Below are 12,997 nucleotides of genomic sequence, written 5' to 3' on the forward strand. Positions count from 1 at the left end.
GTGTTTAGTCGTCGATACTCCCCACCCCAGTCTGATTGAATTGCTTTTATTTTCCTGTCAAATTGTTTTTCAACATATGTCTGAAAATTTAAAAAGACATGTTCAACATCAGATTTAAGTTGAATAGGAAATAACCAAAGAAACTTGGAATAATCATCAAGAAAGCTAACGTAATATTTAGCACCGGTTGTGGAAGACACTGATGCAGGTCCCCACACATCGGTGAAAATTAAATCCAAAGGATGCAACGAAATAGAAGTAGAAGTTTTAAAAGGCAAATCATGGCTTTTTGCCATTTGACATTCAGGGCACACATTGTGTGTTTTATTTTTCTCTACGGGAAAAGACAGGAGGGATAACACTTGATTGACCACTGGAGTAGATGCATGGCCAAGTCTACGATGCCACTCATAGGAACGAACACAAGAAAAGGCTTGAGGAAGACTGGAATTATTGGTGAATTGATAGAGTCCATCATGAAGATAACCTCGATGAAGGACATTCCCCGAGTAATCCTTCACAAGAAAATAATATGAGTGAAACTCAAAATACACGTTATTGTCAACACAGAACTGATGCACTGACAGTAAATTTTTATGTATTTCAGGAACAAGAAGAACGTTCTTAAGAACAAAGGTAGAAGAGGGAGTGGAAATTTCGGAGGTCCCAGTTTTTGAGATTTGCAAACCTTGGCCATTTCCAACTTGCACACTGTCTGCACCAGCATAGTCGGATTTCTGAAGAGTCAAAGTGTTAGCATCATTGGTAAAATGATGTGTGGCTCCTGTATCTGCATGCCAGGCAGTGTCCCACGTATTGTTTGAATTGCTACGCATAGCGACAAGACCGTGCTTTGTTGGTAGAGGAGATGCTTCCTGGTAAGATAAATCAAAACGAAAATAGCATTTCTTAGCAGAGTGTCCGATCTTACCACATATCTGGCAAACAACAGCTGGTTGATCATGATTCTTATTGCTGGAATTATAACCACCACGACTAGCACGCCCCCTGTCACGAAAACCACCACGCCTTGGAAGATTGTATTGTCGATAGGCAATATTGGCAGAAGGTTGCTGGATGACAGGGGTGAGTTGATGTCTTGACAGGCGCGCTTCAGAAGTAAGTAATAGAGAATAAATTTCCTCAAGGGTAATGGCATCAGTACGTGCTGATATGGAGGCCACAAAGCTGTCATATTCATGGCTGAGTCCTGCAAGAATATATGTTATAATATCATCATGATTCAGTGGTTGTCCAGCAACGGCCATTTCATCCGTGAGTCTTTTGATGTAATGGAAGTAATCAGTGGCTGTTTTGCTTCCTTTCGTTGCAGTTGCAAGTTGTGTGCGGATTTGCAGAATGCGCGCACGAGAACGAGAGGAGAATGTGTCATCCAACGCATTCCATACAGCCTTGGACGATGTATAAGTGACAACCTGAGCAAGTATTGGCTCTGACAGAGAAGTCATAAGAGTACTTAGAATAAGATTGTCCTGACGAACCCATTGAGAGTAGGCTGGGTTTAGGCGTTCAGAGACAACAGAAGTCTCAGGGTGAGTAACAGAAATGATTTTAGGTGGTTTGGGAATGCTACCATCTATATAACCAAAGAGATCTTGACCTCTGAAATATGGTATAAGCTGTGCTTTCCAGAGAAGGAAGTTGTCATGGTTGAGTTTGACAGTAGCAACAGAAGGCATGGAAATGACAGAGGAGTGGGGTGGAGTTGCAGGAGAGTTTGAGGAAGACATTTAGACGTTAGTCTTTTAGGGCTCTGATACCATAAAGGAAAATAAAAACTGATTGTATATATGAGAATTACACTATTTCTCCCTTGTTCCTATTCTGTACATATCCTGATATATATATATAGTATTACAGTGATAACTTCTAACGTATATATTGATGTGGCTGGCAACAGCTGTAGATTTTGAATTCATGTGATCATATCTTCCAGCCATTTATCTGCTGCTGCATTCACGGAGGATAAGTTGTTGCTGCTTCAATCACTGGTGGATTAGAATCCTGATCTTCTGCAATTCTTGTTACTGCATTCACGGGTGGATCAGTATCTTCACCCTTGAATTCAGTAACCATTGCTTGATCTTCTACAGACCCAAATGGATATGATATTTTTAGACCTAAAGGGCTTTGGGTGAAACTCGGATGTAAAAAGCTAGATTTCAGGTTCGATATGGATATTGGTCTACCCAAACCTAACCCAAAATAAATAAATAACCTTAAAGTTTAAAAAACATTACATGATACCAAGCTAATTATATACTAAATAGTTGTAAATTATAACAATCAAATTTGAGTTTTAGGCTAGGGTCGAGTTTAGATTATGGATACTCCATGGGTATTCAAAACCTAATTGTGTCGGGTTCAGATATTAAAAATTCATACTCATTCAGGTTCAGGTCTGGTTTGAATAGTTATTTTTGGGTTCGAGGTTGTTCGTGATAGCAACGATGAATTAACTGTGGGAGATAATATCTTTCAACTTGGTGAGTTAGTTGATCCATATCGAGTTGCTCCTTCTAATGACTTAGAAAAAAAATTCAAAATTTCACTTCGTTGAGAATATTTTTGTTGATGTTGACACTGAGGAGTTGAATAATGTTTTGAGCTCTAGCGGACATACACAAGTCAATGAAGATAATAGTGATGACATCAACTTAGAAGATTGCGATCGAGATGAGGATGAGTCAATTGAGGAAGAAGAAGATAATTTTGATTAATTTGCACAACATGAATGTGTAATTCCATAAATTATAATGTAATATTTATGGACGAAATTTACTTTAATGTAATGACAATGATGTTAATTTATTATCGAATGACAAAAAAATATTTATTTTATTATTATGACGTGAATGTGTGTAAAGCTGTGAATTTAAGCATTTTCAGGATGGACAAAAAGGAAATACAAATACAATTAGTATCAAATACTATTTTACACCAATAAAAATACTAATAGACTGTACATTACATATGAGTATACTGACGGAATGTGTTCGTTAGTATATTCCAATGACTATAAGAACTGTTTCCTTTCTCCCTAGCATTGTTCATGGTGTTCATTATATACGGGTATACCAATAGAATATAGTCGTTGATATATTCCAGTGAGTACGAGAACTATTTACTTCTCAATGCACTGATAATTAATATTCTTTTGATTGTTCACTTTTTTCCCAACATCATCACCGACGTAATGAAAAGTTATTAGTAATATTTGGAGGGTTTTCTGAAAATTTTCGTGCAAGTTAAAAATTTGCATTTGACTTTATTGACGAAATCACTTATGAAAATATTAAAAATATTAAAATTTAATTTTTTGTTTGTGATTCCATTAGTAAAAAGCATCCATATACCAAGACCATTAAATTTCAACTTGACTTTACAAATGGAATCACTGGCAGAGATATTAAAAATATTAATATTTAATATTTTGTTGGTAAAACTAAATTAACATACCAAAATCAGAATAGACGAGGCTTCATTTTCTTTTTTCTTCTTCTCTTATTTTCTCTCACATGCCATTTCTCTCTCTCTCTCTCTCTCTCTCTCTCTCTCTCTCTCTCTCTCTCCCCCCTTCTTAGCTAAAAACAAGCATTCTATTATCTTCTCATCCTCAAGTACATTGTCTTTTTTCAATTTTTTTAGGTTTATTAACAATCTATTTTCTTTTCCTTTTCTTTGAATTTTCAATTGAAATTAAGCTTGCTATTAAGGTGGGAATTTTTCATTCTTTTCTCTTCCCTTTTTGTGTTTTTTGCAATATTTTTGTTTTTTTGTCATTATTTTTGTTCAATTTTGTGTTCTTAATAATTTTATAAATTAATAAATGTGTTGAATTTTAGTTGTTATTGAAATACTTTTTGTATTATTTTGTTGAATTTTAGCAATTTGTTTTTCAAATTTGTTGTTCAATTTTAATTAAATGTGTAGGATTAATTTTAATTATTATTTTGTATTTATTCCATTTAGAATAAATTTCTTTGTAAATTTAAGATTAAAAATATTATAACTTCGAAATAATTGTGTTGAATTTTAGTTGTTATTATATTATTTTTTGCATTATTTTGTTGAATTTTAGTTGTTTTTCTTTTCAATTTTGTTGTTCAATTTCAATTAAATGTGTAGGATTAGTTTTAATTTTTGTAAATTTAAAATATATTTTTTTTGTAAATTTAGGATTAAAAATATTATCATGTAGAAAATGAAAATTTTCTATGAAATTTAATTATGCTAAATTGTTAGAAGAAATTGAATAAAGATACGAGGCCTAGTGGAAGAAATATGTTGTGTATTTGCATGTTTAAAACTTTTGGGTAGTCTTCTGTGTAAGGGAGGTGCTACCATTTTTTAAAAAAAATAGGAATCGTTTAATTTTTTATTCGTAGATGCCTATAGAAAAGTCTAATGCACATCATGAGGACAAGATTGCTGACAGTTCTTCTAGTAGCAATGCTGACGACCACAAGTTATTAGGTGCCAATGAAAAATAGGAACTTGAGGCACATGCATCGACTTACGACGCGGGTTGGTCGAGTGCAATGTTGCAACGTCGAGGGGGGTCCCTTCACAATTTGATTCATTTACTTGCAAGTATGAGGTCTAGTGGAAGGACGACATTTCAATGTAAGTTTTACTTTAACAATGACATGTTTAATAAATTTTGAAAAAATAATTTCATTTAATGAATGCAATTTCAGGTTTATAAATATTGAGGCTGCAGGAACAATAACATTGATCTAAAATCATCGATAGAAATTTCATTGTTTCAATAGAGTTAGGTTTCTAAATATCCTGAATGGAAACTACAGGTTAATGCATGATTTTCAAGGTTTAAGGTTGGTAATAACTTAAATATTTTTTTATGTTAATTTGGTTAGTTTATTGAAATTATTGATTTTTTTTTTTATAAATTTTGACTTCAAGAGAAAATTTGAATGGGAGAGAGCTAATAAAAATATTGTGAGGAGGGTTAAGAGAATCACACTTCACTGAAGTAAGATCAAATTCATGATTTTTTTTTGTTCCAGATATTAAAATTTTATTTTTCATTTATTAACAGATAATTAATATTATCTATTTATTGTATTTGAGCATACAAATATTTAAATTTATAATAAATATTTGATTTTTATATTATTTTAATTTATTTTAATTATTTTTCGACTTCTATTCAATGTATTGTTTTAAAATATTTTTAAAATATAACTGAGGGGGTTACCAATGAAATAACTCTATCGATATTTTTCTAAGAGAGTTGGAAAAGAATTACTACAAATACCACTGCTACTATTAACTCACTGACAAAATTACAGATGGTATTCTATCGTTGATATGTTATATTTATCGATACATAGATCGATGAACAAATAAAAACACTGATTGCATTACATACAGTATTCCTGTTGGTAATATGTTAAATTTACCAATTGAGATACTGATGGAATAAAACAGGTAATTTTTTTAGCGTGCTTTATTTGTCTACAAATTCATTGGTATATTTATTACTGATGGATTCACCAACAAACCATACATTATTGATGAGAGTTTTTTCGATGGACTGTCTCCATCCATGAGCATGTCGACAATGTACATACCAATGGACTGTGAGTGTGAATACTGACAAAAATTTCTGCTAGTAAAACTATTAAATCTAGTAGTGATTGCATGATCCGCCACTAGAAGTGTTGACAAGTTATAACCATTTTAAGTTGTTATTTTGGTCTGATACGACTAGACCTTCTCTTGGACCTAGACTTATCCTATTAGTCTATAAATATATATGTTAGAACATCCATATAATTTGTCTAGAGCAGATACTCATTTAATTGTGGTAGACCCACTTATGGCAGCTCAGAATCACCTGTCGTCGCAAGCCCAACTATATAATTAATGGTCTCTCAAGGGAAGTCCTGAGGAATTTGAAGCATATAAAACGATATAACTTGTCCAGTATAAAAAAAATGTTAAAAAATGTGAGTATATGAACCTACGAAGTGGTATCAGAATCTATTTTCCTATTGTTATTAACAAAACGGAAAGCCATAACTAACTGTTTGTACTATACTATTGGGAGTGAGAGGTAGAAACAGCATAATCCAAAAGCAGGGAAGCTTTTGTTTTCTTTAATCACATGATCAGATATTCTCATTTATGCCCAACACAAATTCATAGAAGTGGCTCTAATGATTGGCTGACAACAGTTGTTAATGAACAGTGTTTGCGTCCCTTATTTTTCAGTTTACTAAGTATTTAGAACTTTCAATTCCAATCCAGATCGGACGACAAAAAAACCAGTAAAATTTTCTTATATAAAAAGTTTATTATGTATTGAAAACATTTAAATCTAAAAGTTTTTACTGTTTTTGTGTTTAAATATGATATTAATTAACTTTTGATGATAATCTTTTTTTTCATTTTATGATGCTATTATCGTCAGTAGTGATAAGACGAAGAAAAGCTATTGATTTTTCTCTCTGCAATGGTTACTTTTATCGTACACAAATGTTGGGAGCTTTTATTTACAAAAAGGAGTACTGTCTAACATTATTCATTCCACAGCTGTTGTCAACCAAACCTTTCCTTTCTGTATAAAGCTTGGCTTGGCCTCCTACATATTAGCCAAAGCAAGAAAACAAACAAAACCTATAAACAGCTACTTGTCTTTGTGTGTTGATTAATTGTAGTTAACATGGCACGTCAGGCAGATCGTCTTGTTAAGATTGGGCAGGAGGGTTTTGCAGCCATTGATGAGCACTTCGGCCGGGCCAAGAGGTGGCAACCAGTTATGAAGGTTCCCTATGCTCATCCCACATATTACTATGTTCCTGCAACAGAAGTTATCGACAGCAACGAGGCAGCTCAACGCTACAAGGGGAGGGTTTATCTCGATTATCCTAAGGGGAAACCAGTTCCATTTTAAAGACCTAGTGATTAATCACTTAGCTTTCTTGTATGCATAACCTCCTCCAGTTGTGTTACCTTTAGTCCTGTACGATATTCTCCCTCTGCTAAACGTAGACGAGGAGAGGTTGCTAGAACTCGAGTCAGGAGCTTCTTCTTACTTCATCAAATAAAATTTCTGTGATTTATATATCATAATTTTCTATTTGGCTGGTCAAGTATGCATTGTCATAAATATCTCTCTGCTTCCCTGATTATCACCTTATTCACCTATTACTTAGCATGAAATATTGAAAGATTAATGCAGTCGGAAGCACAACAATATAGCTGCAAGCATGGAAAGACAAAAGATGGACTGAAATAAGGTCAAAACACGAAGAATCCTAAAATCTTTTTTTGTTTTTAAAATATTAATCTGATCAAGTCTACGTCCTAAAGAGGGTTTACAATCCGAGATCCAATGCTTCAATAACTGACATAGTGGTTTTGAAAGTTTAATGCAAGCGGAAGCACAACAATATAGCTGCAAGCATAGAAAGACAAGATAAACTGAAATATTAATTTGATTAAGTTTACCTTCTAAAGAGGTTTACAATCTCTTTTATAGACTAGAAAAATCGACCAAGATTGGAAACAAAATCAGAATCCCAAAACATAACGGAAAAATAACATAAAATCTAAAAATAAACAATAAATCTGTGAAAATTAAGGAAAAATAACAAAATTATCCCAAATAATAACTAATGAGCCAACTTTATGGAGATCCAATGCTCTAATAACTATATATTGAGTGGTTTTTAATGGAAAACGGTTTGTAGAATCTTCTAATAAAATTTTAAAATTTAAACCTGATTTAATGGTTAGAATATCTCCTTTTATAGGAGATCCAATGCTTTGATAACTGACATAGTAGTTTTAAAAGATTAATGCAAGCGGAAGCAGAACAATATAGCTGCAAGCATAGAAAAACAAAAGATAAACTGAAATAATGTTAAAACACAAAGAATCCTAAAACCTTATTTCTAAAATATTAATTTGATTAAGTTTACCTTCTAAAGAGGTTTACAATCTCTTGTATAGACTAGAAAAATCGACCAAAATTGGAAACAAAATCAAAATCCCAGAACATAACGGAAAATAACATAAAATCTAAAAATAAACAATAAATCTATGAAAATTAAGGAAAAATAACAAAATTATCTCAAATAATAACTAATGGGCTTACTTTATGGAGATCCAATGCTCTGATAACTATTATGTGGGTTTTAATGGGAAAATGATTTGTACAATCTTCTATAAAAATTTGAACCTGATTTAACGATTAGAATATCTCATATTATCATTATTTTAGCTTATTATTCTGGTCTTGCATGATCTTTCTCTTGGCATAAACATCTTTAACTAGTACATGAAAATATCTGTTAGTGGTCCGTTTAGGGCAAACAAATAATTAATTTTCTGTTCAAATGCTTTGAAGCTCTTCAAGGTGTGATTTCACTGAATAATTTCGAGTTTAGAATTATCACCTCATTTTGGAATTGTCACGAGCACAAGGATAAAATAATGAGCCATAGGAAGCGTCTCGGATTAAGAAATAATAAACGGAGTTCAAGGTAAAACAATAGCTTAGAAAAAAAAACAGTAGAAATTTACACGATATCTAAGAATATCAGCGATCATGACCATGATTGGATCATTTCTGAGTTCTACAACAAAAATTTAAGGAAATTTAAGGAAAAACATGATTCCCAATCCGAGCCATGTGAGCAAGTGTATCTTATCTCCCATGAAATGAGATTAGGAAGCCTCCCTCTAAGCATTGCTTTACACATATCTTTTACAGAAAAAAGGGAAATATGGGAAATTCTCCGAGTTATACCTTTTCTTGATCTTTCCCAATCCTTCATTATAAATGGGACCTATCAAAAACATGAGATGTCCTTTAACTTCCTCCATATTTCATCTTAGCCTAGAAGGATAAACAAGAATATTATTGCTTCTGAAACATAACGATTGCAAGCATCGCCTTTCGGTGAACTTTAGATTACATGAAACTGCCACAAATTGGGTCCTATCCGAGAGAGTTTTCTTTTTCTGCTCTGTTATCACACATATACAACTCACTACCAGAAAACCGGAGAAAAGCAACGGAATTACCGACGGAATTTTTCCGTCGGTAATTATTACCGACGGAAATAATTCTGTCTCAAAATCTGTCGGTATATACCGACGGATTTATTCCGTCGGTCATTCCGTCGGTATATACCGACGGAACAATTCCGTCGGTATATACCGACGGTTTTGCCGACGGGGTATACAGTTCGTCTGGAAATATGCAACGGCGTGGTGACGTCAGGCGATTTTACCGACGGAAAGTACCGAGGGATTCAAACTGAGATAGCCGTACAGTGACGTGGCGCTGTCACCGACGGCATCACCGACGGAATCACAGACGGAAGGAGTCCGTCGGTGATTCCGTCGGAAAAAACCATTATATGCACCTATCTGCCAACACTCTCTTCCTCTGTTTCTCCTTCTTCTTCTTTCCCATCCCACCTCTCCCCTCCCAAACTACAGCTCCCCTCCCAAACTGCAGCCAAACACCCATCCCAAACTCTCCACTATTCTCAACACGAGCACTCAAGTTTCTTATATCTTGTACGTGGTCACAATATCCGTTTCTTGTAGATTTTATCACTTTTTTGTAAGTAAATCTATCCTTTTTAGTTTTAATATTTAATTGTGAATTTTATTGTTTTAGTATATGTATTTTGTTAATGTTTGTACTTGTTTAATTGTTATTTGTCAAAGAAACTTGTAGTATGAATGTATAATTTTGTAGTTGTTAAATTGTTTGTATGAACGTTGATAGTTGATAATTGATAATGAATATTTAACATAAGTGTTGTTTTAGTTTGTTGGATAATGTCGGGGAAAACCAATATTTTTGTTATGTTTTATAGAGGTTCAATAGAAGTCATGGATGATCGTTCATGGATGTATTGGGACTCACCCCAAGGATTGCGGAGGATGGATTATTGTAACGGTGTCCAGGGTTTTATTAATTTCGCAACATCTATTCCGAGGAATTTTACTGATGGCGGTATTAGGTGTCCATGCAGGAAGTGTAAAAATTTAAAGTTCCTGCATCAAGATGTTGTAACGATGCATCTTCTAACCAAAGGGTTCATGGAAGATTACCTGTGTTGGTATGCTCACGGAGAACTATTTGTTCCTGATGAGAGCATGGAAGAACAGGTGGTTGGGTCAACTTCTAGTGCTAGCAACATGCATGAAGTTGGAAATGAGAACAGTAATCCTTACAGGAATATGGTTATGGATGCAATGAGAATGAGTGAAGGTAATGTCAGGGAATGTCCAATCGTAGAAGAAGAACCTAATGCAGATGCAGCAAGGTTTTTTGATCTGTTGAGAGATTCTGACGAACCATTATGGGATGGCTGCACGAACCACAGTAAATTATCAGCTGTAGCACAGGTGTTCACCATCAAGTCAGATCACGGGTTGAGTGAGGCCGGTTATGACAAGATTATTGAATGGGCGAGAAGCATTTTACCTGAAGGGAACAGGCTGAAAGAGAACTTCTATGCTGCCAAGTCCATGATGAAACCCCTCGGTTTAGGATACCAGAAAATTGATATATGCCCTAACTTCTGTATGTTATACTACCTTGAAAATGCTGAGATGACCGAGTGCATGACATGCGGGCATTCCCGTTACAAACCCAGAACTGGTAGAGGGAAGACTCTCGTGGCATATAAAAAACTTAGATACTTCCCAATCACACCTAGACTGCAGAGGTTATTCATGTCACCAAGGACTGCTGAGCACATGACATGGCACCAATCACACCATGCGGTTGATGGAGTGATGGTTCATCCTTCTGACGGTGAAGCCTGGAAACACTTTAACAGTATGCATCCTCCCTTTTCAGCTGAATCAAGGAACGTGCGTCTTGGGTTGTGTACAGACGGATTCAACCCATTCGGGTCATTTGCTGCTCCTTATTCTTGTTGGCCGGTCATACTGACGGTTTATAACTTGCCACCGGGGATGTGTATGAGGCCGGAGTTCATGTTTTTATCTATGGTCATACCAGGTCCGAGCAGTCCGGGGCGGAATATAGATGTTTGTCTTCGTCCGTTGATTGATGAGTTGACGCAGTTGTGGTCCCCTGGAGCTTTGATTTATGACATCTCGAGGAAACAAAATTTTGTTATGAGAGCGGCTTTGATGTGGACTATCAATGATTTCCCAGCTTATGGAATGGTTTCTGGTTGGAGCACGCATGGAAAGCTAGCATGTCCATATTGTATGGAGAACAACAAGGCATTCACGCTAACAAACGGGGGTAAAGCTTCTTTTTTTGACTGTCACCGTCGTTTCTTGCCACATAACCACAGGTACAGAAAGAACAGAAAGGATTTCTTTGTTGGCAGAGTTGAAAATGATGTTGCACCCCCGCGTCTTGCCGGTGAAGAATTGTTTGATGTTGTGTCAGAGTACGGTGAAATTGTGTTTGGTCTCCAATCAGGTAAGCAGAAGTTTCCTGGTTTTGGTTTGACCCATAATTGGGTGAAGCGAAGTATATTTTGGGAGCTTCCTTATTGGAAGACCAATCTTCTCCGCCATAACCTTGACGTCATGCACATTGAAAAGAACGTGTTTGAGAACATTTTCAACACCGTCATGGATGTGAAGGGGAAGACAAAGGACAACATCAAGGCTAGATTGGATGTAGCGTTGTTCTGTAACCGTAAAAATATGGAGTTGGTTTGTGATGGGTCACGGGTCACAAAACCAAGAACAAGCTTCGTGCTAGAGAAAATCGCACAACTACTAGTCTACAAATGGCTTAAGAGTCTGCGTTTCCCCGATGGACATGCCTCGAACATATCAAGGCTGGTTAATACGGAGGAATGCAGATTATATGGAATGAAGAGTCATGACTGCCATGTGTTTATGCAAACACTCATCCCATTAGCTTTTCGTGATTTGTTGCCAAAGGGGATATGGGATGCACTAACGGAGATTAGTCATTTCTTCAGAGACATATGCTCCAGCAAGTTGAATGTTGATCACATTGAAAGGCTTGAAAAGAATATCGTCGAGACAATATGCAAACTTGAGATGATATTCCCTCCATCATTTTTTGACTCAATGGAGCATCTACCCGTACATTTACCGTTTGAGGTAAAAGTTGGAGGACCGGTCCAGTACAGATGGATGTATCCATTCGAGAGGTTAGATATTACAGTTGCTATGACATTTATAATTAAATGTTTTTATTTTTATTTTAATGTTTTTAATTGATAATTTTTTATTAATATATATATATATATATATATATATATATATATATGCAGATACTTGTTCAATCTTAAAAAAAAGGTTAAGAACAAGGCGCATGTTGAGGCGTCGATATGTGAGGCGTATATTGTTGAGGAGATCTCAACATTTATCTCATACTATTTTGAACCTCATTTGAGAACGAGGATAAACCGTGTTCCACGACATGATGATGGTGGTGAAGTGCATTCAAGTGGGAACTTGTCAATATTCTCCAATCCTGGACGACCCACACCTAAAAATGCCGTGAGGGGAAGATATTTGTCTGAAATAGAGTTCAGACAAGCACACAATTATGTCCTATTTAACTGTGATGAGCTTAGACCTTTTATTAAGTAAGTGGATGTTCGACTTAAACTTTGTCAAGAGTGTACTATTTATGTTTTGTGATACCATACACTCATATACTTTGGAACAACCTTGCAGGCAACATCGACGATACTTACTGTCCAATAACTCACAGCTGACCGAATCCCAGATCTTTCAATTACAAGATGAACAATTTGCCACATGGTTTAGAACACATGTAAGTCCTATCACAAACTCATTATCTCTTGCAATGTAATTAATTGTAGTCAATGTTACATAATATCCGTTTATTGATTATTGTTGTATTTAATTTACAAGCTAGGTTTATCAAATGGGAGGTAGTGCTGCTATTTCACTGTCTTTACTATGTTTGGGCCCTGAAAGAAAAGTCAAG

At 35.1% G+C, this 12,997-nt stretch overlaps 2 protein-coding genes and 1 non-coding gene across 3 annotated transcripts in view; 2 read left to right on the forward strand and 1 right to left on the reverse strand.

Moving 5' to 3' along the window:
- Positions 1–1,113: 1,113 nt before the first annotated feature.
- On the reverse strand, positions 1,114–1,250 carry LOC133698075 (small nucleolar RNA Z247). Its single transcript, XR_009842999.1, has one exon. It is a non-coding gene; the product is annotated as a small nucleolar RNA Z247 (small nucleolar RNA).
- A 5,377-nt stretch (positions 1,251–6,627) lies between these two features.
- Positions 6,628–7,129, forward strand: LOC133695647 (uncharacterized). The gene has a single exon (XM_062117559.1). It carries the CDS (start codon positions 6,713–6,715, stop codon positions 6,941–6,943), a length of 231 nt encoding a protein of 76 aa, XP_061973543.1. The 5' UTR covers positions 6,628–6,712; the 3' UTR covers positions 6,944–7,129.
- Positions 7,130–10,648: 3,519 nt separating this feature from the next.
- Positions 10,649–12,997, forward strand: part of LOC133697332 (uncharacterized) — a 43,979-nt gene continuing 41,630 nt past the window's right edge. The window contains exons 1-2 of the mRNA XM_062119804.1: positions 10,649–11,105; positions 11,349–12,156. Coding sequence (XP_061975788.1) covers positions 10,753–11,105; positions 11,349–12,156 — 1,161 coding nt within the window. The 5' untranslated portion in view covers positions 10,649–10,752. The remainder of the gene's footprint in view (positions 11,106–11,348; positions 12,157–12,997) is intronic.

Source organism: Populus nigra, chromosome 6 (assembly GCF_951802175.1).
Source record: "Populus nigra chromosome 6, ddPopNigr1.1, whole genome shotgun sequence".
In the NCBI taxonomy this organism is placed as follows: domain Eukaryota; kingdom Viridiplantae; phylum Streptophyta; class Magnoliopsida; order Malpighiales; family Salicaceae; genus Populus; species Populus nigra.

Excerpts from the sequence above, each read along its gene's own strand:
- LOC133695647 (XM_062117559.1), top strand. The coding sequence starts at position 6,713 with ATGGCACGTCAGGCAGATCGTCTTGTTAAGATTGGGCAGGAGGGTTTT.